Source organism: Spea bombifrons, chromosome 8 (genome assembly GCF_027358695.1).
Source record: "Spea bombifrons isolate aSpeBom1 chromosome 8, aSpeBom1.2.pri, whole genome shotgun sequence".
Lineage (NCBI taxonomy): Eukaryota > Metazoa > Chordata > Amphibia > Anura > Pelobatidae > Spea > Spea bombifrons.
The window spans coordinates 44,002,411-44,027,909 of NC_071094.1; the positions used below are offsets into that span (position 1 = coordinate 44,002,411).

Below are 25,499 nucleotides of genomic sequence, written 5' to 3' on the forward strand. Positions count from 1 at the left end.
CAGATCGGGTAGACAAACCAGCCTTGCCATATGGCGCCCGTGGGGGAGTTTGAGAACGGTCCGAGAACCTGTCTCTGAATCTTCCCTCGACTCAGATTGTATCTCGTATTCTGACTCACCCAACGAGTCAGAATCCCGTTAGCGCTCTGGCGCGCTTCCACTTCCTCGCTTTTTCTGCTTGCCGAGTACGGGGTCTTTTGCGCTCTCAGGGATGGGGAAAGTCATCATTATTCAGCAAGGTTCTGGAGGTACCTGCCCTACAGGACTTACGAAGAGCCTTTCTGCCTCTACCGCTGGCTGGACGCTTTAAATAAGCAGTGGAGATCTCAGAGGGGACCGTGCTTTCTGCCCATGGAAGGAGCAGCTCCCTTTGCTAGATCACAATATATATATAAAAGTTCTACCTTCTTTTTTCAGTAGATGAATTGGTTAGAATCGGCAACTCATGTGAACTTGGCTTTGTTTTTAAAGTTGATTAAAGTTGACTTGTCTGCCGCTTCGCACATCATTGCTGATGGGAAAATAGGATATTTTTCCTCCTCAACGCAAAAAACATGATATGAAATAAAGCAAAAAGCAGGTTATTGCAGAATTCCATACATTCCCGTCAGGGCGTCCCGTCACTCCCTGCTCATATTAAGCTTTGGCACCGCGTTACGTCCCACCGAGGCCTGGTCGCTGCAGGCAATGAAGTCCTCGTCAGGACTGTCCCATTTATATCAGGACAACTGGCAAAAAAATAATATCCAGAGCACAACATAATATTACATGCACCGCTCAACACAGAGGTAGAAAAAATAGGCAGCGTACGGGTGTCTGTATAGGCGCAGCCTGTGACTGGGTACACAAGCCCAGGAGAAATGGTGGGAAGTAAAACAAGGGAGCGAGAAGGGGACTGAACAACCAATCAGAGCGCACTGTGACCTAAGACCCTCCCACTGGAAACTTTTGCTTCTTGGGGCTTTTAGCTCCTATACACGGCCCCTCCGACTTTACCGTATCAAAGAGCGCCAAACCGGCTTGTAATGGCGCCGGCTACACAGCAGATAAAAATAAAAGGGAGAAGAATTAATAGAAATCCTACTTACAGAAATACTCGATTCTATTCCCGATTTATGGCAAAACTAGATCTTGGCCCCCGAAATAAGTACACCTTAATTCCCAATTACAGGAATTTCAGATTTCAGGTCGGCCTCTGGGATGAACGGGGCGGAAGAATTGGAGCAGCTATAGGGATAGGGCCACCTTTTTGACACCTAACAAAGGGGGGTTTAAGTAAACCTCGTGTGCTGTTCATTGGGTTCACGACTCATATCATTTAAACTCAGTTAACTCTCGCCACTTCACCCTCGTACCATTTCTGCCTGAACGGGTAACCGGTCCACGTATCTACTACACACATATTGGCTAAACACTAGATTTGAAATTAACCAAGTCTACTGGGCCTCCCCGAGAGTAATAGGAGTAGGAGCTGGAGAGGGGAATCTCGTTCTGCATGCGCCGTATCGTAACAATGTAACGGTACTTTGTACTGATGGGAAATATAATCGTATGAATCGTAGAAATTGATTATATTTATTCATATAGTGCCAGCAGATTCCGTAGCGCCGTTACAACAGAGGCACTAAAATAAATTAAAATCGCAAACAATAATAAACTGGTGCAAAAGGAGAAGAGGGTCCTGTTCTTGTGAGCTTACAATCTAGTCGGTGGTTGAGGGGGAAGTGAGATAATAGGAGAGGATAATATGACACCCACCACAAACAAAAAATGCGTTCCCGCGTATCACTGAGCCAATCAGCACGAGGATCAGCCTGACGCTAAAAAGCAAAAGTTTGCTTCCAGGTTTAACCTCTTAAGGACCAGAGCGGTTTTCATCTGTTTACTTGCCTCTTACTCATTGAGTGATCCCGCAAAAATCATATATACATTTATATATAGATTAATAAAACATTTATAAATATCAGACATAATATTTTAGGAATAATTAAAGAAATCACATATATCGCCAGTTTTACGGGTATATAAATTCTCCGCAGCTTGTATAAAAGGGGAAAAAAAAAATTGTTTTAACCCTTACCTAATGCCAAACCTATCCTTAACCCTATCTAATTCCCCACTAACTACACAGTATTAATTAAAAAGGTTAGCCTCTTAGGGTCAGATAAAATTAATAAAAAATAAAACTGTGGTGTCCACGGGCATCATTTATGTCACGCGGACCCAGTGGTTACCATGATTACAGCAACTTTGGCCACTAAGGGGTTAAGAGAAATCCCATGTCACATTTTTTTTTCTTTTTCATTGAATTTTATCAGTTTATTCCTCCCCAGTAGCAGCACTCAGCAGAGCTGCATGGCTTTCTATTTCAGGAACACCAGTTTCACTTTCTCAGCTCTCACAACCTTCAGCGCTTCCCTCTGCCCGGTAACTGCTGATGCGCAGATTATTTATTTTCCTATTGGCCGGAGGCTCCTGCTGCATCCAATCAGCGCAGAGCTCCTGACTCACAGGGGGTTTCCGGTTGACTCGGGCTGTTAGTTCGGGTTCAGTCTGTGTTATTCTCGTTCCGGGGCCCCGATATGTCCGCATACAGGGGGGTAAAGATGTGGCCCCTGCTGCTCATTGTGGGGGTGTCCGGGGTGTATTGCGGTGAGTATAATGGGGAGGGTTCTCCGGCATACAGAATGTGTATAGAGTGTGAGCTCTGCGGGTCAGTCTGTCTCTGACGTGTCTGTCTGTCTCAGGTCACTCTCTCCAGTATTATTACACCGCGGTCTCGGCTCCGGGACACGGGCTGCCGGAGTTCTCTATAGTCGGGTATGTGGACGGGATCCAGATAGATAATTATAACAGTGACCGCGGCCGGGCTGTCCCTGTCGCTCGGTGGATGGAGAAAGCGGGACCGGAATACTGGGAGAGAAACACACAGATCAGCAAAGGCAACGAGGCTGTATCTAAACACGATGTGAGGACATTAATGAGCCGCTTCAACCACACCGGAGGTGAGACTCAGCACTGTATCCACTACCACAACAGCAACTCCGTGCACTGTATCCACTACAACAGTAGCGCCCCGCACGGTATCCACTACCACAGCGGCAACGCCCTGCACGGTATCCACTACCACAGCGCTAACGCCCTGCACGGTATCCACTACCACAGCGGTAACGCCCCACACGGTATCCACTACCACAGCGGTAACGCCCCGCACAGTATCCACTACCACAGCGGTAACAGCCCGCACAGTATCCGCTACCACAGCGGTAACGCCCCGCACGGTATCCACTACCACAGCGGTAACGCCCCGCACGGTATCCACTACCACAGCGGTAACGCCCCTCCCCGCACTGTATCCACTACCACAGCAGTAACGCCCGGCACTGTATCCACTACCACAACGGTAACTCCCGGCACTGTATCCACTACCACAATGGTAACTCCCGGCACTGTATCCACTACCACAACGGTAACGCCTGGCACTGTATCCACTACCACAAAGGTAACGTAAAAGCCCCCCCCCCGCACTGTATCCACTACCACAACGGTAACGCCCGGCACTGTATCCACTACCACAATGGTAACGCCCGGTACTGTATCCACTACCACAACGGTAACGCCCGGCACTGTATCCACTACCACAAAGGTAACGTAAAAGCCCCCCCCTGCACTGTATCCACCACCACCACAACGGTAACGCCCGGCACTGTATCCACTACCACAATGGTAACGCCCGGCACTGTATCCACTACCACAACGGTAACGTAAAAGCCCCCCCCGCACTGTATCCACTACCACAACGGTAACGCCCGGCACTGTATCCACTACCACAATGGTAACGCCCGGCACTGTATCCACTACCACAAGGGTAACGCCCGGCACTGTATCCACTACCACAAAGGTAACATAAAAGCCCCCCCCTGCACTGTATCCACCACCACCACCACAACGGTAACGCCCGGCACTGTATCCACTACCACAACGGTAACGCCCGGCACTGTATCCACTACCACAACGGTAACGCCCGGCACTGTATCCACTACCACAACGGTAACGCCCGGCACTGTATCCACTACCACAACGGTAACGCCCGGCACTGTATCCACTACCACAAAGGTAACGTAAAAGCCCCCACCGCACTGTATCCACTACCACAACGTTAACGCCGCCACTGTATCCACTACCACAACGTTAACGCCCGGCACTGTATCCACCACCACAACGGTAACGCCCGGCACTGTATCCACCACCACAACGGTAACGTGTGTCCCCCCCCCGCACTGTATCCACCACCACCACAACGGTAACGCCCAGCACTGTATCCACTACCACAACGTTAACGCCCGGCACTGTATCCACCACCACAACGGTAACGCCCAGCACTGTATCCACTACCACAACGGTAACGCCCGGCACTGTATCCACTACCACAAAGGTAACGTGTGTCCCCCCCCCCGCACTGTATCCACCACCACAACGGTAACGCCCCCCCTGCACTGTATCCACCACCACCACAACGGTAACGCCCGGCACTGTATCCACTACCACAAGGGTAACGCCCCCCCCACGCACTGTATCCACTACCACAATGGTAACGCCCCGCACTGTATCCACTACCACAATGGTAACGCCCCGCACTGTATCCACTACCACAATGGTAACTCCCCGCACTGTATCCACTACCACAATGGCAACTCCCCGCACTGTATCCACTACCACAATGGAACTCCCCGCACTGTATCCACTACCACAACAGTAACTCCCCGCACTGTATCCACTACCACAACGGTAACTCCCCGCACTGTATCCATTACCATAACAGTAACTCCCCGCACTGTATCCACTACCACAACAGCAGTAACTCCCCGCACTGTATCCACTACCACAACAGCAGTAACTCCCCGCACTGTATCCACTACCACAACAGCAGTAACTCCCAGCACTGTGTCCACTACCACAACAGCAGTAACTCCCTGCACTGTGTCCACTACCATAACAGCAGTAACTCCCTGCACTGTGTCCACTACCACAACAGTAACTCCCTGCACTGTGTCCACTACCACAACAGTAACTCCCCTCCCTGTATCCACTACAACTCCCAGCATTCCCATCCGAGGGGTTTATAAACTGGAGGGGAAGGAATTAACTTTAACCCTTTATTGTCCGCAGCGTTCGATGCTCTGATTGGCTGCTGTATGAAGGGCTGATAGAGATGGAGCCCAATACATTATAATGAATAATAGCCCCGAGAAACCATCTTTATGACATCATACGGATGACATCACTAATTACCGGAAACATGATATAATAATCGGGAAACAGGCTCCCCAGTCCCCCCAGTAACCGGCTCTGCTCCCAGTACAGCGAGGGTCCGTATACTGGGGCCCCGGGGTGTGACCCCCACGTCACTCACACTCAGCCGGGTGTAACGAGTGCCGCTCTCTGCAGGTGTTCATTCTGTGCAGTGGATGTACGGCTGTGAGCTGAGGGATGACGGCAGCACCGGGGGGTACGAGCAGTACGGATATGACGGGGGGGATTTCCTCGCCCTGGACACCGAGCGCTGGGTTTATGTTCCGGTCGTTGCCGAGGCGCAGATCACCGCACAGAGATGGAACGGTCCGGAGGAGCGATGGGGAGAGAGACAGAAGAATTACCTGGAGATCAGGTGTATAGAATGGCTGAAGAAATACATCGAGAACGGACGGGAGGAGCTGGAGCGGAGAGGTGAGAGCGGGGGGAGGAGCTGGAGCGGAGAGGTGAGAGCGGGGGGAGGGGCTGGAGTGCAGATGGGGAGGGAGAGAGGGGTGGGTGGTCGTAACGGCTCCTGGGGGCCTCATCTGGTTTATAAGCAAACTTATTATGACGTACCTGTTATCTCATTGGCTGTAAAGGGTTTAACCTCTACCTCTTCTGCTGGGAGGCTGTTCCCCTCTCTCTTCTCTCCCGTCCCCTGCTGATTGTATGCATTCAGATCTTTAGGTTATTTTGACCATTTATAAACTGCAGATCTTTCCCGTTGTAGTCGCCTTTTTTGACCTCTCTCCAGAATGTCCGGATCCTTCCAGAACTTTACATAAAACTCTACAGGATCAACTCACATGCGGGAATCAAAGTGATCTTATTACCATAGCAACCAATGAAATGCTTCCTCTTATTGGACCATTAATACATCATGTATGTTCTAGTAGAGGGACCGAAGTGGCAGCGCTGACCACGCATGGGGTGATGCAGGGGCATAAAGCACCAGCAGGGGCCACACATCCAGATGGGGCAAATGTTCTAAACGGCAAGCCCTTTAACCATTATTTTACCCTTCCTGTGATCTCAGTTGCCCCGGAGGTGAAGGTTTCAGCCCAGACTTCAGAGGGGGCCACAAAGCTTCACTGCCAGGTGTACGGGTTTTACCCCCGCGAGGTGGACGTGAATTGGAAGAGGAACGAGATAGATATTCCCTCGGATGAGGCCAAACAGGTTCTCCCCAATACCGACGGCACTTACCAGATCAGGGTCACCGTGGAAGTGACCCCAAAAGAGGGGGACAGTTACTCCTGCCACGTGGACCACGGCAGCCTGGCAGAGCCACGCATTGTGATGTGGGGTGAGTGCCACAAGGAGAGGGGTAATTACCCCAACACTTACATCACATTCTCAGATTGCCCTCCGACTGATATCTCCTGTTTTGTGTCACTCAGATCCGAGGAAGGGCGGAAGCAGCAGCACCGTGTACATCGTCATTGGAGTCGTTGCAGGGATCGCTGTCGCTGCTGCTGTTGGGTTTATATTATGGAGGAGGAGAGGTTCGCGAATTACTGCTTCTGAATACTCTATAGAGGCTTCTTCACATGACATCACTAATAATTCTGATTGTGTATGACGGCGAGTGTCACCTTATCACCATAGCAACCAATAAAATAACACTTCTGGTTGCTATGTAGTTACACCAATTTTCATGCTTTTGCCCCAGAATCCCTTCCACGTAATCCCGGTATTAATTATTTTTAAATCTGTTTATTATATTCTTTTCTCCTTTATTTCAGACAGACTTCCCGTTTACGCCCCGACTGGCAGTAAGTAATCCGTTCCTCTCCCGCTATGTTGGCGTTTCTGTGCGCGGGTATAATGGCTGGCAGCGGAGGTTGGCGGGTGATATTATAATATACAGAATACTGGCGGTGGGGGGCAGCATCACTCGGGGGGGTCACGTGTCTGAGCTGCATGCGCCGTGTCTTCAGATAACTCTGGTGGGTTATAGGTTGCGGGGGCAGGTGGGGGGGACGCTGGTCTAAAAGCCCCGTTTGAGGGAGACGGGCAGTGCCACGCGCCACATACCTGTGCTGGGTATCTAATTAGTGATGGGAAGATTGGGGTCACCTTTATAACAAATATTTTTTTCTTTTAAGCGACAGATGGGTCTCCAGCCGCACCCACGACGTAAATGTAAGTCCGTGATGATAACGGGAAGATGTTTTTTGTCTTTATATGAGGAGGGCCTGATACGTGTTCAATAATTCAGTGATTCTGGAAAAATCAGAGCAGAAAGAGACCTCCGAGCCCAAATATTTCTAGTATAAACCGTGTAACTATATAGACATCCAGAACACGAGCCGGGCAGAGCAGCTCCATTATTACTCCTATTAGTTACGCGTCATCCTGCTGGCGCAGAACCTGCTTTCCAGAGAACTTTCTACAGATCTACATAAAAAAATCTGTTCCGTGCGATTGATCTGCGAGCGCCGTCTCACAATTTATTTATATTAAATGGGGGGTCGCGTACTTTTCTACTGGGAGACGATCAAACAAACCACCTTAAACTGGTTTCAGTTTCTAAACCCTCCATGTTTGTTCTCCTTTCTCTCTCCTATTGCCTAATATTTAAATTATTAAGGAAATGAATAAGTGAAGTAAGTTTAAGGCGACACATTAATCTATTCTCGATGTCTTTGCAGCTCCGCAAACAGAAGGGATCCGTACCAGGAATTCCGTGTAGGAGACGGGAGAAAATCCCCCCACCTGGTGCCGGCCCCTGCGTCCACTTCTTATAACTCACAGAAATCAATAGCTTTTATAGGAATCGCTTCCTTATATATCATATAATCTGCCTTAAACTCGCTAATAAGCCGCATATACAGTAAGTTTTAGTGGGTGATTCACTGCTTTGCTACAATAAGATACTCAGTAATGTTGTTTGATCGTTTTCATTGTTTCGCGAATTCCAAATGATAGAAAGTTTGTTGCCGTTTGGGCCTCGTTATCTGTAAATAAGGGTAAAATATGGGGGTCTCGCGCTGTAATAATCTCCTTTTGATGAGAGATATGTTAATGAGGGCAAACTCAGTGAATATTTGGGATCAGTCGTTACGGAGGAAGAAGGAGGGAAGGAACCTCAGACAGAAAGCACTGAGACGCGTAAAACATGGAGGATTCCGGGGTTCTGGTGACTGCAGACCAGTAAGCCTTACATCGGTAGAGGAGAAATGAATGGAAACCGGGATCGTTCAAAATCTGAATGTAAATGGATTGAAAGCTCAGAAACCGGTTGGACCCTCATAGAAAACTCAGAAATAATCTGCAGGGTTTGGTGTTAAAATCGCTTCTTAATAAGAGACAGGGTGTAGTTGATTATTCAGAGGAGGCCCTTCTTACTAGATGAGATGGGGCTTGGAAATAATTATTTTAAGAGCTTAAGCTTTGGGGGCTAATTATTTTTATGATGTTTAGATCTGTTTAACACGCAATAAAATGATTACAATAAAATATATATAAAAGTTCTACCTTTTTTTTTTTAGTAAGTGATTTGGCAACTCGTGTGAACTTTGTTTCATTGCAATTAAACTTGACTTTTCTGCCGATTCCCACAAGATTGCTGAGGAAGCCTAGCGACCCATCTGTTTATCGAAATCCCCTCGGTGGCCGCCATCTTGATTACTGAGCGGCGGGATATGATATCGCCCTGGAACATTCCCAAGTAAACGAGTCAGCTTCGGCCAGAATAAGTCGCAGTGTCTGCATCATAGCTTGCGTCGTCTCACAACAAAAGAAATAATAACTAAAATAATCATTTTAATAGCAAAGGATAAAGCAAATGAATAGGTAAATAAAGCGAACATGTATCTTCGGGTAACGAGGCCCTTAACATCTGTTGTTAATCTTGTTATTTAATGCATACTTACATCTGAGTGTAACAAAGCACATGGTGCACGTTTGCAGGTAATTATTAATTTATTTGATGTTTACTAAATAGTGCAGTTACCAACGATGTCCACCAGTTGGCGCCAAAGGACAAATGATTCCCAGAACATTCTAAGTACCGTATTTACACTTTTCATATGCTGTAGTGACAACTAGTGGAGATATTGTGCAACTGCAGCAGAGATTTTCATCAATCAACAATTTAATTATGACTGTAAAAACAGCCAAGCAGACATTATTTTCAGTTAAACAGCAAAATAAAAATGCTGTTAATAATGTAGCTAATAATTTGTGAATGCTGGTAGAGCTACTTTTCAATAGTTTTTCTGGGACATCCACGGTTAATGATGTAAGCTTGCGAGCCGGGCCCTCTTTACCTAATGTATCGAATTTTCTTAGTCTATCTATTCTAGTTGTCATTACCCGTGAAGATATCTACTTTAAGCAGCGCTGCGGTAACTGTTGTAGCTATATAAATAAAAGATGTTACAAAATAAATGCAGGCGCCAATTTTGTCAACCAGATGTCACTAAAAGACGACTCCTAATGTGCCACGCAGATACATCACAGTATTTCTTATAAACTGACAGTATTGCCAACTATAAGTACATCAACCATCTAACAAAGTCAATTGAATGGATTTGGACTGCAATTAAAATGAATGGTGTTAATATTTAGCCACATTATATTACATCATGAAAAATGGGCAGACTAGACGGGCCGAATGGTCCTTATCTACCGTTATAGTCTATGTATCTACGTACGCATTGTATCAAAAGAAAAAAAAAAACAGCCAAGACATTTGACGTATTTTTAAAAAAAATACACAAGTCATGTAACTGAACGGAAATATATACACATTTATTTGAGAAAAAGAAAATCCAATAATTCAACCACAATATACACATTAAAATTCTGCTGTCAGGATATTATAATAAAAAATCAAGTCTTTTAAACGTTGCTGGCAGCCTCCGGTTCGTTGGATCCACCTTGTTCTGGATCGCGAGCTTCCGGTGAGCTCCTCCTGCAGCATTTCCTGATCCAGACCCAGTAAATGAGGGTCATCACACCCCAATAAGCCATGTACCCCACTGACCCATAAATCAGATACAGGAGCTCCTGCTGCTGATGGGGGGTGGTCCAGTCCTTCTCCGAATCTCTGTAGATCCCAAAACCTAACCCTGCACCCAAAATAATTGCCCATATGGACAGGGGCAGCAGGGGCATGAAATTCCCCACAATCTTCTTGCGTCCAGATGTTCCCCAGTTGGTTTTGTTGATGGTCAAAATAGCAAAATATTTGGTGGGCAACAACCCGCTCATGTACAGTATGGAGTAGAGCGACATGAGCACCATGACTATATTACCTCGGAGCCAGCTGGCGTATAGGGATTTGATGAGGGCGATAATTTGAATACACAGGAGGAGCCAAAGTATGTTCCACAAGCTGCCGGCATAAAACAGGCGGATCACGGTGATGGTCACGTAGAATGGGAAGACCATAGTGACCACTGACTCATATGTCATCCATAAGTGGTGTTTATACCAGTACTGAGCATTGTACAGCCACTCCCTGTAATAGGACTTGGTCCAGCGGGTCTGCTGATTGAGCCACCGCAAGTACAGGGAGGGAGTCTCGGAATAGGCACGGGATTTAGACGTGTACCTGAAAGAAGAACAAAGATGAACGGTTAAGAGAGTGAAAAAGTGTAAAGACTTGCTTAATACAAAACAATCTGTAGGTTACAATAACTGATTTTGGTAGAACTTACTTTGTGCCATAACCCAAACTGAGTACCCGGTTGGTGAGGTGACGGTCATCTCCTAGTGTGCACTCCGTACCAAGGAACTTTTGGCCATACCAATCCTCCAAGAATGTCTGAAGAACATCATTCCTGTACATACCTGTTAAAATGTAGAGTATTAGTGTAAGTATAAATGCTAGAATGCTTACTCTCCAATATCTCAGACACTTTTCCGATGACTTGAACTTCATAAGAAAGAAACTCCCAAACAATTACAACAATTATGTACCACCAAGTCCATTAGTTAAAAAAGAAACCTTGAAGGTTGACTACGTACCCAGTGGGCCACTGATGCATGACACGCAGTCAAAGTAAGATTGACAGGCTCTCTCCACATTAAAGGCCATCCAGTATCTTAGATTGCTCATGAAGCTGATGAATGAATCGTACGTGTTAAGGATTCGGACATCTCCCCCAACCGCCCCGTACATTTCATTTGCCTCCAAGACCTTCACCATCTCCACGGTGGCCAACTCATCTAGTTTGGTGTCTGAGTCACAGACCTAGAAAAGAAAAGTTTGTTAAATATATATTTTTTCCCACAATATATGTAGTAAATATATTTAGAATTATTTACATTATTTCATCTTTTCTATATGCCTACAGATACAATGTATATCACTCAATGAGCTTCCACTTTAACCCAGAAATGCCCTTGGAAACATCCTACATAACTTTTTAAGATTTTTCGTCACAATTTCTACATTTTTAAATAAAGGCCATTAGGTATTAATATGTAAATCAGACACGTGGTGTTAAACACTTACTTGCACATAGTCCACGCTGTGCTCCAGGGCTTTAAATGCCGTGTACATAACCTCTCTCTTGCCTCCCCACTTCTGCATTATACACACGCATCTTTTACTCTGGATAAGGTTCTTCACTACGGTGCTTCCCTCGTTCTCCTGCAGAGGAACCGAATCTTCACCCTCTGGGTTCTGTTTGCGAGAGTGATAATTCTCTTCCCACACATACGTGCCGACGTCCTCGTCGTGGAACACATCCTTAAACATGTCCATCATGTAGGCATCATCCTCCGAATTTCCATCCACAACGAGAATGACCTTGAGCTTCTCTTTGGGATACTTTACAAACTTGCAAGACTCCAGACACTGGCGGAGGTAATCAGGGTCTTCTTGGTATCCGGCGATGGTGAGGCCAACGGTCTTTTGAAAGCTACAAGCCAGTTTACTCTTCTTGATTTTGCAGAACTCCAGGTAAGCAAAGAGGCTCTGGAAGAGCAGGAAGAGAACCATGAGAATCCCATACAGTCCGACTGATATTAGAAGAGTCGAGTCTTGGACGAGTTCATATTCCACCACGTAGGCTGCCGTTACGGAGGCCAACACTACAAGCGCGAAGGTGTACGTGAGGATCTTCCGGGCGATGGGGAAAGGGGGATCGATGTTCTTGGGGTTGGGCGTTTTAGGCCGTTTCGCCATAGCTGTAGGAAAAAAAAAGAAAAAAAAATATTATTCAGGTTAGTTTGTGATTTTTTTCCCAAGAATTGTGCTTAAATTTTATTATTAAAATCGCACACACATTTTGCTACAATCATAGCAACTCTCTACATTCATTACTTTAAATCCGCTATTAATATTTTAATTAAAAAAGTATAAAAAATTCCGCCAATTTTTGGGGGATAGCAAACAGGAATCGTGTAAAAATGAATGTATCCAAATAAATTTAGATTCTAAATTTACTACAAGTCTTCAAGTTTAATTTCTATTTTAGGAAACATAGTCAAAAATTTATTTTAAAAAAAAATATATTCATACAAATTGTTATTTGATAAATATTGCTATGTATATTGATTATCTCTTCAAAAAAAAAAAATATATATATTTAACTATATATAACTATATTTTACAAAGAAGAAATTACCTGGAAAACTTTCTTGAGTGTAGCAGGAACGTAGAGAGGTGCAGAGTATCACCTTGAGGATGCATTCACACCAAAGCATTACTGCTGAGTATTTATTGCCAGACCACAGCCCTTAGCCACACCCCTACTACATTATTGGCGGACCCCTCATCCAATAGGAGCGAATAGTGTGTATAGGCAGTCCATTGAATATTTTTTGGTTTGCTGGCCAATTATAGAAAACTATGGATATTGAACCCAACTAACTTGTAATGTCCTTTTAAGCCATTGTACAGCACTACAGTATATGATGGTGCTATACAAATCAGCACATAATAACAGCATGAATAATTCGCTTTGTACTTTATCGTTACGACGCAAATGAGTTTATAGACATCGTGTCTGTCATGCCGACGCTTTCCGACTTGAAAAACATTTTTTTTATTTTGTTTTCTGCTTTTTAAAGGCGAAATAACCCATATTTAAGCAAATTTTGTAGTATAAATACATGAAAATGTAGCATTTTTCCCCTATTATGCTGTAATTTATTAATTCGCCTTCCACTAATCTGCAAATTGGCTCCGTAGAGTAACCAAATGATCAGAATTTCGTGAAATTTTCCCATGAGAAGGCGGTTAAAAAAAAACAAAAACTTCTGTAAAAGTGACTAAAAATGTATTTTTAATTATTTGCTGCCGTAACCTATTTCAAGGAAATCTGTATCATTTTAAAAGAAAAATGCACTAAAAAAAGGAGCCTAAAAGAAAAAATTTAAGATCTTGAAGTTTGAAGGCCTAAAAATGTTAATATGTTAATTTATCCTATTAAAATTCGTTAGTATGATCTTTGGGATTTTAAACAATTACCCGTGTTCCGAACGTTATAATCGGTACTATAACACCCGGGTTTGGCGCGTGACGTGAAATCGCAGACGCCGGGGGTTATTTGCACACAGAGACGGAGGCCCGAGGCGGCAATACATTTGGTAATGAAAGTAAACAAGCCAGCTAACGAGATTCCGACCCAGTATGAAAACCAGTAACAATAATGGGAGGAACGCTGGCTCATTATTCACGACACCCCCCCGAGCACCTCGCCGGCTTTTGATGGAATTAGCATCGCAATTAATGGTTGCCTCTGGCTACCTTTTCAAAAACATGTTCTTTAACATGTTGTTTAACAAAAACAAGAGATTCGAATACCCCTCATATGTAATTCTGATGAGGGAAAGTCCAACGAGACCAAAAGGCCCTAAAATACAATACATTGCACAATAATACTAATTATTATTATTATTATTATTATTAATATATAATCAGATCACAAGGTTGGACACAGATTGGTGGTAAATCTCTCCAATAGTGAGCCTTATTGATATAGGGTAATTAAAATAAGATGGCGTCAGGGATCGCGGCTAGATGTTGGTTGCCGTGGGCCAGGAAATAGATTCCATGTTTCATGAGAATTCACCGACTTAAGTAAAGGCCCAAGTGTCGTCATACACGGCAGGAACGCCACAAGATTTGAGCCAACATCGTAGGCTTCCCCAAATCTCTCCCAGACCGTTAGAAATGCCGCCGTCCGGCCTAAATTGTCATATAGACACTCTTGAGAAAAGGCCTGGAGCCGAAAAGTTGGAGGGATCGCCACTGAACAGCTCTCCTGTCACTTGATTTTCTTTATTTAATATTTTTTGCAATTTTTGTTGAGATTTGTTTACTTTTTTGAACTTTTTTTGAGCTTGTCTACTTTTTTGTATTTTTGTGATTATATTTTTGGTATATTTTTTGCTTTTTTGAATAAATTCTTGTATTTTTTGGTTGTTTGCACCTCCTTTTTTAGTATTTTATCTTATAGACGTGGGACATGGGTGGTTGAGTCATGGGCCTATGCCACCAATATGAGTCCATCAGCCTATACGTGGGCCATAAGGTTCTAAGTGTTTTATTTGTGTTCGGGTTGGTAGATATTTGGATTTCTAGATGAAAAAAATCCAGAGGTAAAACAATGTGGTCGTCAAAACCTGCCTATAGAACAGAAAATTAGGATATATCGCCAGAGACGACGGTTTAAAGCAAGGTGATCGTATTATCAATCAGCATAATCTCTTTTTCTAACGGGGACACAAAACAATTGGATTATCCCATCAGGGGTCCACCATATCTTTATTGAATCAAAAAGAGCAGAGTCGTTCTCTGGGCCGGAAAACACCAGAGATTCAAAAGATGTCTATCAGAGATAACAAAAAGAATAACACATTTATTCCACAGTCCAATGTTCCAACTGGCTTGATCTTTAAACTCAATGAATAGCAGTTACCAAGGCAACAATTAGATATTTAAGTAATAAGTAAATATAAAACAAATATATATATATATATAATATATAATATTATATATATATATATATATACAGAAAAAGCATATATTCAGAAAAGACAAAGGTAACAATTAGATATTTAAGTAATTAGTAAATATAAAACAAATATATATATATATATATATATATATATATATATAATATATATAATATTATATATATATATATATATATAAAAACATAAAATGCATATATTCAGAAAAGACAAAGGTTTGATTTCCTGATCAAGAGTGAAAAAAATATTAAATTGGGGCCAAAAAAACGAAAGCGTCAGCAAAACATAGTGTAATCAGGTAAGAGTCTGACCACATGCGTATATTTACGTCCGAGGTCCTCAAAGGTTTATGAACTCAACATCTCACTCTTCGAACATTGGTCAATAAACTATCACGAAACGAGACTTGATTGTGATGTCTCAAACATTACATTTCTTTATTTTGGCGCCTGCAGATTCCGTAACGCTGTCATAATAGGGGACGGTGAAAATATTGAACAATGACATTAAAATCAACATTATATGCGATTGACAATAACATTAACAAACGTTAAGATGTATTGGTACAAAAGGAAGAGAGGGTTGTGCAGATAGTAATGTGAGATATAGCAGAAAGTTGTTCCAAAATCCTATTCTGTATGTCATGTGATCCGTGAGCTCTTCCACACGCAAAAATATCATACTACGAAGTTGCTGAAAAACGTGCGCCTTGTTTTAACTAAAACTGGCTGTTATGGAAAAAAAAACTTTGTATTTCTTGCATATGGTAGTATTGATACAATGGATTTTATGGATTATTGAGCTACAATGTATGTCATTTTAAAATTTTAAAAAACATTTCCTAAAAAATTGCTTTTATATTTGAAAAAAAACTTTGTTTTCTCTGCTATAAGGAAGGCAGCAAAGCTGTACGTACAGACTAAGAAAAATAAAAACCTCAATCATCTGCAGTATTCATTTTATAGGGGAATCTAGAAGTATTTATAGGGTAATCAAATAATAATAATAATAATTATTATTATTATTATTCATTTATTGGGGTCAGCCTTGGGGAAAAATGAATCTAGTAAAAAAGTTGCCTTATTCATTTTTTTGGGAATACTTAATTGTCATGTGACCAATCTCGTCCTTAAAATAACTTTCATTATGTGCGTTCCCAATACCCGTAGATTATTTTACAAAGATTGCTAAAATAATTAAATAGCTAGAAGCCTAAATCTGTGGTTTTTTTTGGGGGGGGGCTCTCTTTGGATTCAGCATTGCAGGAAACAGTGAATATGGGATAACGGATAGGATGGGGATGTATATTACAAAACTGTCAGATACCTGGCCAAAAAATAAATAAAAAAAATGGGCAAAATAAGAGGAAACTACCCAAAATCCATTCATAGTTCACACTGGTGGAATTTTACCAACACTCTTTAGTAAATTATTATTATTGCTATTATGATACAGAATATATTAAAAAATAATCTGAATTATGGAAATGACTGATTTGTGTTTATTAAAATAATTATATTTTAATAATATTCGATTGCAATAATAATTGTGAATATTTTTTTTTGTAGGATTATGAAGATCTCAACCCGTCTCACAGCTTTTTAACTCAATGTTACAGTTAGAAAAGTGTATATTTTTTTATTTGTTTTGTTGTTGTTTTTGTTCTTTTGTTAATTATGAAAACAATCCCCCCCCCCGCGAAGAATTAATTGAATTAGCATCGCAGCCGCCGGGGCTCATGCCTGTGTTTGTCTCGCATAATGAAGCGAGACGCCGCCTTCCATTGATAATCACTCTTCATTGTAAATAAACATCACGTTATTTACCCCACCACCCCGGTCCTACCTCTACTGTGCGGTGAGATAATCCCCCCCCCATCCATGTCTCCTTGTGCAAAAAACTTTAATTTGTTTAAACTATAAATATCAAATATACATTTATTTTAATCTGTAAAAATATGCTGTTTGTGTAAATGATTTTGTGTACAGTTTTACTATTTCGATCATTTTATTATTATTATTATTTTTTTGCTACACATGAGCTAAACTATACAGTAATCAAAATCAAGTTTTGAGAGGGTGGTAGATGAGTGGAACAGCCTCCCAGCAGAAGTGGTAGAGGGTAATACAGTGAGGGTATTAAACATGCGCGGGATAGACATACGGCTCCTGAATCTAAGACGAGACCGACGACTGATTAAGGTTTGGGTCTTTACAGCAGGAGAAGACGGGCAGTATATTTGAAAATAAAGCCAAGATTAAGCTTGGATTCTGGTCAGCCTTCATTTTATTGGGCCAGAGACCTCAGAGGTCTCTTCTTAAAAGATTTCCGAGGTTCTGAAGGCTTGTGGAGCTATCTGATGCATTTGCAATGTACATTTTTGGGGCAATTACCATAGTTAACAGGCTGAATATATCTGCATTATATTATATATGAATTATATTAACAATGTTTGTGTTTGTGGATAAAAGTGAATGTGTTCGAGAAGCCGGTGACATTATCATATCGGATTATCATATCGGATTATCATATCGGATTATCATATCGGGTTATCATATCGGGTTATCATATCGGGTTATCATATCGGATTATCATATCGGATTATCATATCGGATTATCATATCGGATTATCATATCGGATTGTATTAGCATCACAAATCGCAGTAATTCCTGGCTGCATAAGAAAGGAAACATGTACATAAGAAACCGCGGGGGGCGCTTTGTCAGGAGACCCCCAGTCTGAGCTGGCTCCGCGTGCAAATGGCGGGGGTCTTTAGGGCCAGACTTTAGTCGGGGATGAAACGAATGGACATTTTTTTCAGATAGGATTAAAATTTAATAGGATTTAAAAATAAATTCAATCTTTTTTCAGAATTCTGACTTAGTTGATGGATTTTTTTATAGAATTTTATCCTTTAAACATTAAATCAGATTGTGAATTAAATATAGAAATAATATGTCTCAGTTCAGGGACTGTCCCAGGAAATTGAGGATAACTGGTAGTTCCCCTCCACTAAGATTAATAAATGTATTATTTGAAGGCCAAAAAGAAATAAAGCGTTTGATAGCAGATCGGCCCCCGTCTAGTCGCCCATTTCTCCTGCTGTAAAGACTCAAACCTTAATCAGTCGTTGGTCTTGTCTTAGATTCAGGAGCCGTATGTCTACCCCGCGCATGTTTAATCCCCTCACTGTATTAACCTCTACCACTTCTGCTGGGAGCCTGTCCACTCATCTACTACCCCCTTAGAGTGGTTTCTAATTTGTAATTTTTCGTTACATTTCTAGACCTGCTGCTGGAAAAATCACAAACGCTGCCTAAATTGATCCTTAAATACATTTTTTTTTTAAAAATCATATCCGCGTATATAATAAAATTTAACCAAATAAAATTTAATAAAATTGAGAATTTTGAAGCCCAAAGTCTGTGACTCCGATGCGGAGAAACGTGATAAATTTATAATATTTACATTTTCCTATATAAAAAAAAAAAAAAAAATTGATCAGGAATAAGCCATTCACTACATTAGGCCAATATGTCAGCCAATCATTAAACAGGGGGTGTGGCTTTGAGGAAAGGACTAATAATAAATACCCAGGTAACCCTGATAGTTCATCATTCCCTTCGGCGGACACAGGGTGGTCCTCCATACTACTCTGCACCCACCCGACGGCCAATCTTCTTCTGCAAAACTCGTCCCACCACCTGGAGAATTCCAAGTAAGTTGCTTATTTTATAAATGTATGCTTTTATTTATATATATATATATATTACGCTCTGATTGTGGCCAGAACATATAATAATGTATTAATAACTAATTTCTGGTAATTTTTTACATTAACAGAAGATTTCCACGAATGTGTTTTACGCACATGTATTTTATTATTCTACTTGTATCATAATCAGGATTATTTATTTTATTTTTTATTTTATGCAAAAAAAAATTCTAAATCGAAGAATCATTTTTTTTCATAGTTTATTGTATTTTTTCATATTTTTACAATAAAAACCCTTATCAGCCTAAACAGCAGAAAAGTCTAATATTATCGTCTCTATTTCCATAAAACGTAGAATATTCTCAATTCGGTTTTCTGAACAACTGATAAAATAATCTCAATATTTCTCGTTTTCTACAGATATGGCGAAACAGCCGAAAACGCCCAACCCCAAGAACATCGATCCCCCTTTCCCCATCGCCCGGAAGATCCTCACCTACACCTTCGCTCTTGTAGTGTTGGCCTCCGTAACGGCGGCCTACGTGGTGGAATATGAACTCGTCCAAGACTCGACTCTTCTAATATCAGTCGGACTGTATGGGATTCTCATGGTTCTCTTCCTGCTCTTCCAGAGCCTCTTTGCTTACCTGGAGTTCTGCAAAATCAAGAAGAGTAAACTGGCTTGTAGTTTTCAAAAGACCGTTGGCCTCACCATCGCCGGATACCAAGAAGACCCTGATTACCTCCGCCAGTGTCTGGAGTCTTGCAAGTTTGTAAAGTATCCCAAAGAGAAGCTCAAGGTCATTCTCGTTGTGGATGGAAATTCGGAGGATGATGCCTACATGATGGACATGTTTAAGGATGTGTTCCACGGCGAGGATGTCGGCACGTATGTGTGGGAAGAGAATTATCACTCTCGCAAACAGAACCAAGAGGGTGAAGATTCGGTTCCTCTGCAGGAGAACGAGGGAAGCACCATAGTGAAGAACCTTATCCAGAGTAAAAGATGCGTGTGTATAATGCAGAAGTGGGGAGGCAAGAGAGAGGTTATGTACACGGCATTTAAAGCCCTGGAGCACAGCGTGGACTATGTGCAAGTAAGTGTTTCATGCCACGTGTCTGATTTACATATTAATACCTAATGGCCTTTATTCAAAAATGTAGAAATTGTGATGAAAAATCTTTTACAGTTATGTAGGATGTTTCCAAGGGCATTTCTGGGTTAAAGTGAAAGCTCATTGAGTGATATACATTGTATCTGTAGGCATATAGAAAAGATGAAATAATGTAAATAATTCTAAATATATTTAATACATATATTGTGGGAAAAAATATATATTTAACAAACTTTTATTTTCTTGTAGGTCTGTGACTCAGACACCAAACTAGATGAGTTGGCCACCGTGGAGATGGTGAAGGTCTTGGAGGCAAATGAAATGTACGGGGCGGTTGGGGGAGATGTCCGAATCCTTAACACGTACGATTCATTCATCAGCTTCATGAGCAATCTAAGATACTGGATGGCCTTCAATGTGGAGAGAGCCTGTCAATCTTACTTTGACTGCGTGTCATGCATCAGTGGCCCACTGGGTACGTAGTCAACCTTCAAGATGTTTGTTAGTTTTAGAACTAATGGACTGATATACCAAATACATATACTTTATACTAATACTCTACATTTTAACAGGTATGTACAGGAATGACGTTCTTCAGACATTCTTGGAGGATTGGTATGGTCAAAAGTTCCTTGGTACGGAGTGCACACTAGGAGATGACCGTCACCTCACCAACCGGGTACTCAGTTTGGGTTATGGCACAAAGTAAGTTCTACCTAAATCAGTTATTGTAACCTACAGATTGTTTTGTATTAAGCAAGTCTTTACACTTTTTCACTCTCTTGACCGTTCATCTTTGTTCTTCTTTCAGGTACACGTCTAAATCCCGTGCCTATTCCGAGACTCCCTCCCTGTACTTGCGGTGGCTCAATCAGCAGACCCGCTGGACCAAGTCCTATTACAGGGAGTGGCTGTACAATGCTCAGTACTGGTATAAACACCACTTATGGATGACATATGAGTCAGTGGTCACTATGGTCTTCCCATTCTACGTGACCATCACCGTGATCCGCCTGTTTTACGCCGGCAGCTTGTGGAACATACTTTGGCTCCTCCTGTGTATTCAAATTATCGCCCTCATCAAATCCCTGTACGCCAGCTGGCTCCGAGGTAATATAGTCATGGTGCTCATGTCGCTCTACTCCATACTATACATGAGCGGGTTGTTGCCCACCAAATATTTTGCTATTTTGACCATCAACAAAACCAACTGGGGAACATCTGGACGCAAGAAGATTGTGGGGAATTTCATGCCCCTGCTGCCCCTGTCCATATGGGCAATTATTTTGGGTGCAGGGCTAGGTTATGGGATCTATAGAGATTTGGAGAAGGACTGGACCACCCCCCATCAGCAGCAGGAGCTCCTGTATCTGATTTATGGGTCAGTGGGGTACATGGCTTATTGGGGTGTGATGACCCTCATTTACTGGGTCTGGATCAGGAAATGTTGCAGGAGGAGCTCACCGGAAGCTCGCGATCCAGAACAAGGTGGATCCAACGAACCGGAGGCTGCCAGCAACGTTTAAACTTGATTTTTTATTATAATATCTTCACAGCAGAATTTTTATGTGTATATTGTGGTTGAATTATTGTTTTTTTCCGTTAAAGGATTTTCCTTTTCTCAAATAAATGTGTATATATTTCAGTTGAGTTACATGACTTGTGTATTTTTTTTTAACCATATGCCAAATTTCTCGGCTGATCTTTTTTCTTTTGAAAGAATTCATCTGTAGATACATAGACTATAATGGTAGATAAGAACCATTCGGCCCATCTGGTCTGCCCATTTTTCCTGATGTAATATAATATGACTAAATATTAACACTAGTAATTTAAATTACAGTTCACATCCATTTAATTTACTTTTTTAGTTGGCTGATGTACTCATAGTTGGCAATTTTGTCAGTTTATTATAAAAAATAATGTAATGTATCTGCATGACACCTGCATCATTATTTTTTTTAACAATTATTATCTTTTATTTAAATAGCACCAACAATTCCTGCAGTGCTGCTTAAAATACATATATTCAAGGGTAATAACAACTATAATAGACGGATTACAACAAACCAATTATTTAGGTAAAGATGGCCCGGCGCACAATCTTACATCATTAGCCGTGGATGTCTCAGAAAAACTATTGAAAAGTAGCCTTTCTAGAATGTTTTAATTTTGAATTGGCTTATTGCAGATACACCGGTATTTTTAGTATTTATAATTTCAAATGCACTAGATTATTATTTTGCTGTTTAACTGAAAAAAATGTCCGCTTGGTTGCTTTTACATAATTTTTTTGTAGAATGATGGAAAATGTTTGCTGCAGTTGCACAATATGTCCACTAGTTGTCACTGCAGCATAAGAAAGGTGTGAATGCTGTGGGAATTATTTGTCCTTTGGTACCACCTGCTAATTGCACTATTATTTTGTAAACATCATCAAATAACAAGGTTTCACAAACTAATTATACGTATAATCGGTTTCATAGCATTTATAAAAACATTTAAAATATGATTTGGGGTGCAAACTCTTGTAAAAATAATAAAAAAAATAGTCCAAAAAGCTCCTGGCACTATTTCACTTTTTTTTTTTTTTATTTGAATATTTAAATTTTCTGCGTTTTACCAAGAACCACAAAAAATAGCATTCCCTTCACCAATACTATCCTATTAAATGAAAAGCAGTTGCCAATGTTCTCGCTATAGGATAAGAAATGTGCATCTTAAGGAATACTTGTGGAGTAATGACGCAGCAGGAAATCATTTTTGTCCTTTTCATGTCCATCTAGTGGCGAGGTTGTGTACATTTTTATGACATAATATAAAATAACAAAAGACAATCTATACATTTTGCATGCTTTACATTTTTTTTATTTTAATATCCCCATTGTACAGAGCTGATAAATATGGATGCTCAAAAAAAAATGAATAAAAACATGTTCATTTATTTTTCTGCAACATCCAGTTAATAAGATGGCCAAATAACCAAATTTTTATTTGGTATGAGGAAACTCTTTTCCCGCCCCTCCCCTGCGCAGGAAAAAAGTTTCCTCACACAGTGCGCGCGCCACAGCAGTAAGCAGCGGGCCTGTATTAGCCCCTCCAGCCCCGCCCCCGTCAGATACGCTACTGTAAAGCAGATGTCTGAAATGACAGACTTCCCGCTCAGGAAGTCCTACAGGACTGATCAAAGGGCTTGTGGGGGCTCGTTTTTGCTGTTGCTGGTCTGCCTGGGCTTCCAGACAGACCACCAGCAGCAGAGCCCCATAAAAAACGTGAATTAACCCCTTCAATGCCGCGATTGCGGTATTGAAGGGGTTAACGCTGCACTGACGCTCTCATGGAGCGTCCCGGTGACCTGCGACCAGTAAGTACCAGGTACGTCCCGTGCCTGAAGGGGTTAAAGACCTCGTTACCCCAAGATACATGTTAGCTTTATTTATCTATTCATTTACTTTTTCTTTTGCTATTAAAATTATTATTTTAATTATTATTTATTTTGCTGTAAGACTGCCAAGGCTGATTAGTTTACTTGGGAATGTTCCGGGGCGACACCATATCCCGCCGCTCAGTAATCAAGATGGCGGCCACCGAGGGGATTTCTGTAAACAGACGAATCGCTAGGCTTCCTCAGCAACAAATCAACTTTAATCGCATGAGTTGCCGATTCTAACCAATTCAATTACTGAAAAAAGAAGGTAGAACTTTTATATATATTTTATTGTAATCATTTTATTGCGTGTTAAACAGATCTAAACATCACAAAAATAATTAATCACCCGCCAATCCTTAAGCTCTTAAAATAATTATTTCCAAGCCCCATCTCGTCTGTTGTCGCCCCTCACAGATCCCGTTTACCATCAGCCAATGGCTTACAGACCTCTGTATTGTTGAAGAGACGCGCCTTATCTTCAAGACCACCTGTAATGTTTTTATAAAAACATGAAAAAATGGGTCCCCGAGGTCCCCCGCTAGTAAGAAGGGCCTCCTCTGAACAATCAGCTACAAGCTGTCTCTTGCCAAGATACTGATGTAAGGCTTACTGGTCTGCAGTCGCCAGAACCCCCGGAATCCTCCATGTTTTACGTGTCTCAGTGCTTTCTGTCTGAGGTTCCTTCCCTTCTTCTTCCGCCGTAACGACCGATCCCAAATATTCACTGAGTTTGTCCTCATTTACATATCTCTCATCAAACAGAGATTATTACAGCCCGAGACCCCCATATTCTACCCTTATTTATAGATAATGAGGCAAAAATATTACCGAGTATCTTATTGTAGCAAAGCAGTGAATCACCCACTAAAACTTATTGTATATGAACAAACCTGGGAACTTCTGGGCTCCGACTACCCAGAGCCTACTCTTGGGGGACGCGGCCAGGACTACCCGCCGACATCATGGGAAATATCCTTATTTAAAGGGGAAACGGGTGGGCCATGTCAAGACCCCGCGACCCGGAGGATTCAGGTGTTGACCCGGAGAGTTCCCAGGTATTTATAGGAGTATATTTGCAAGTATAAAGCAGATTATACGACTTTAAGCAATTCCTATAAAAGCTTTTGATTTCTGTGAGTTATAAGAAGTGGATGCAGGGACCGGCACCAGGCGGGGGATTTTCTCCCGTCTCCTACACGGAATTCCCGGCACGGATCCCTTCTGTTTGCGGAGCTGCAAAGACATCGAGAATACATTAATGTGTCGCCTTAAACTTACTTCACTTATTCATTTCCTTAATAATTTAAATATTAGTCAATAGGAGAGAGAAAGGAGAACAAACATGGAGGGTTTAGAAAATAAAACCAGTTTAAGGTGGTTTGTTTGATCGTCTCCCAGTAGAAAAGTACGCGATCCCCCATTTAATATAAATAAATTGTGAGACGGCGCTCGCAGATCAATCACACGGAACAGATTTTTTTATGTAGATCTGTAGAAAGTTCTCTGGAAAGCAGGTTCTGCGCCAGCAGGATGACGCGTAACTAATAGGAGTAATAATGGAGCTGCTCTGCCCGGCTCGTGTTCTGGATGTCTATATAGTTACACGGTTTATACTAGAAATATTTGGGCTCAGAGGTCTCTTTCTGCTCTGATTTTCCCAGAATCACTGAATTATTGAACTCGTATCAGGCTCTCCTCATATGAAGACAAAAAACATCTTCCCGTTATCATTACGGACTTACATTTACGTCGTGGATGCGGCTGGAGACCCTTCTGACACTTAAAAGAAAAAAAAAGTTTGTTATAAAGGTGACGCCAATCTTCCCATCACTAATTAGATACCCAGCACAGGTATGTGGCGCTTGGCACTGCCCGTCTCCCTCAAACGGGGCTTTTAGACACAACGTCCCCCCCCTACCTGCCCCCGCAACCCATAACCCACCAGAGTTAGCTGAAGACACGCGACCCCCGAGTGACGCTGCCCCCCACCGCCAGTATTCTGTA

At 42.0% G+C, this 25,499-nt stretch overlaps 4 protein-coding genes across 4 annotated transcripts in view; 2 read left to right on the forward strand and 2 right to left on the reverse strand.

Moving 5' to 3' along the window:
• LOC128503210 (class I histocompatibility antigen, F10 alpha chain-like) overlaps window positions 1–25,499 on the reverse strand; it is a 70,471-nt gene that overhangs the window by 43,322 nt on the left and 1,650 nt on the right. Inside the window, exons 4-5 of the mRNA XM_053473257.1 lie at window positions 25,238–25,274; window positions 24,221–24,728 (exon numbers count right to left, since the gene is read on the reverse strand). Coding sequence (XP_053329232.1) covers window positions 25,240–25,274 — 35 coding nt within the window. The 3' untranslated portion in view covers window positions 24,221–24,728; window positions 25,238–25,239. The remainder of the gene's footprint in view (window positions 1–24,220; window positions 24,729–25,237; window positions 25,275–25,499) is intronic.
• Window positions 2,499–8,768, forward strand: LOC128503193 (class I histocompatibility antigen, F10 alpha chain-like). The gene is made up of 8 exons (XM_053473235.1): window positions 2,499–2,652; window positions 2,748–3,005; window positions 5,449–5,727; window positions 6,332–6,601; window positions 6,696–6,800; window positions 7,041–7,070; window positions 7,404–7,440; window positions 7,950–8,768. The coding sequence occupies exons 1-7, from the start codon at window positions 2,583–2,585 to the stop codon at window positions 7,436–7,438; spliced, it is 1,047 nt and encodes a 348-aa protein (XP_053329210.1). The 5' UTR covers window positions 2,499–2,582; the 3' UTR covers window positions 7,439–7,440; window positions 7,950–8,768.
• Window positions 10,081–12,439, reverse strand: LOC128503915 (hyaluronan synthase 1-like). Its single transcript, XM_053474111.1, has 4 exons — window positions 11,765–12,439; window positions 11,275–11,500; window positions 10,965–11,097; window positions 10,081–10,858 (listed from the first exon to the last, which is right to left on the reverse strand). Exons 1-4 carry the CDS (start codon window positions 12,437–12,439, stop codon window positions 10,144–10,146), a joined length of 1,749 nt encoding a protein of 582 aa, XP_053330086.1. The 3' UTR covers window positions 10,081–10,143.
• LOC128503917 (hyaluronan synthase 1-like) lies at window positions 19,373–21,591 on the forward strand. Its single transcript, XM_053474112.1, has 4 exons — window positions 19,373–20,047; window positions 20,315–20,540; window positions 20,638–20,770; window positions 20,877–21,591. The coding sequence occupies exons 1-4, from the start codon at window positions 19,373–19,375 to the stop codon at window positions 21,589–21,591; spliced, it is 1,749 nt and encodes a 582-aa protein (XP_053330087.1).

Coding starts and splice junctions, on each gene's coding strand:
- LOC128503193 (XM_053473235.1), top strand. CDS start 2,583: ATGTCCGCATACAGGGGGGTAAAGATGTGGCCCCTGCTGCTCATTGTG. Junction 2,653..2,747: donor GGTGTCCGGGGTGTATTGCG/GTGAGTATAATG, acceptor TGTCTGTCTCAG/GTCACTCTCTCCAGTATTAT. Junction 7,071..7,403: donor CGTTTACGCCCCGACTGGCA/GTAAGTAATCCG, acceptor TTTTCTTTTAAG/CGACAGATGGGTCTCCAGCC.
- LOC128503915 (XM_053474111.1), bottom strand. CDS start 12,439: ATGGCGAAACGGCCTAAAACGCCCAACCCCAAGAACATCGATCCCCCT. Junction 11,098..11,274: donor ATGCATCAGTGGCCCACTGG/GTACGTAGTCAA, acceptor ACATTTTAACAG/GTATGTACAGGAATGATGTT. Junction 10,859..10,964: donor AGTTTGGGTTATGGCACAAA/GTAAGTTCTACC, acceptor TTCTTCTTTCAG/GTACACGTCTAAATCCCGTG.
- LOC128503917 (XM_053474112.1), top strand. CDS start 19,373: ATGGCGAAACAGCCGAAAACGCCCAACCCCAAGAACATCGATCCCCCT. Junction 20,048..20,314: donor ACAGCGTGGACTATGTGCAA/GTAAGTGTTTCA, acceptor ATTTTCTTGTAG/GTCTGTGACTCAGACACCAA. Junction 20,771..20,876: donor AGTTTGGGTTATGGCACAAA/GTAAGTTCTACC, acceptor TTCTTCTTTCAG/GTACACGTCTAAATCCCGTG.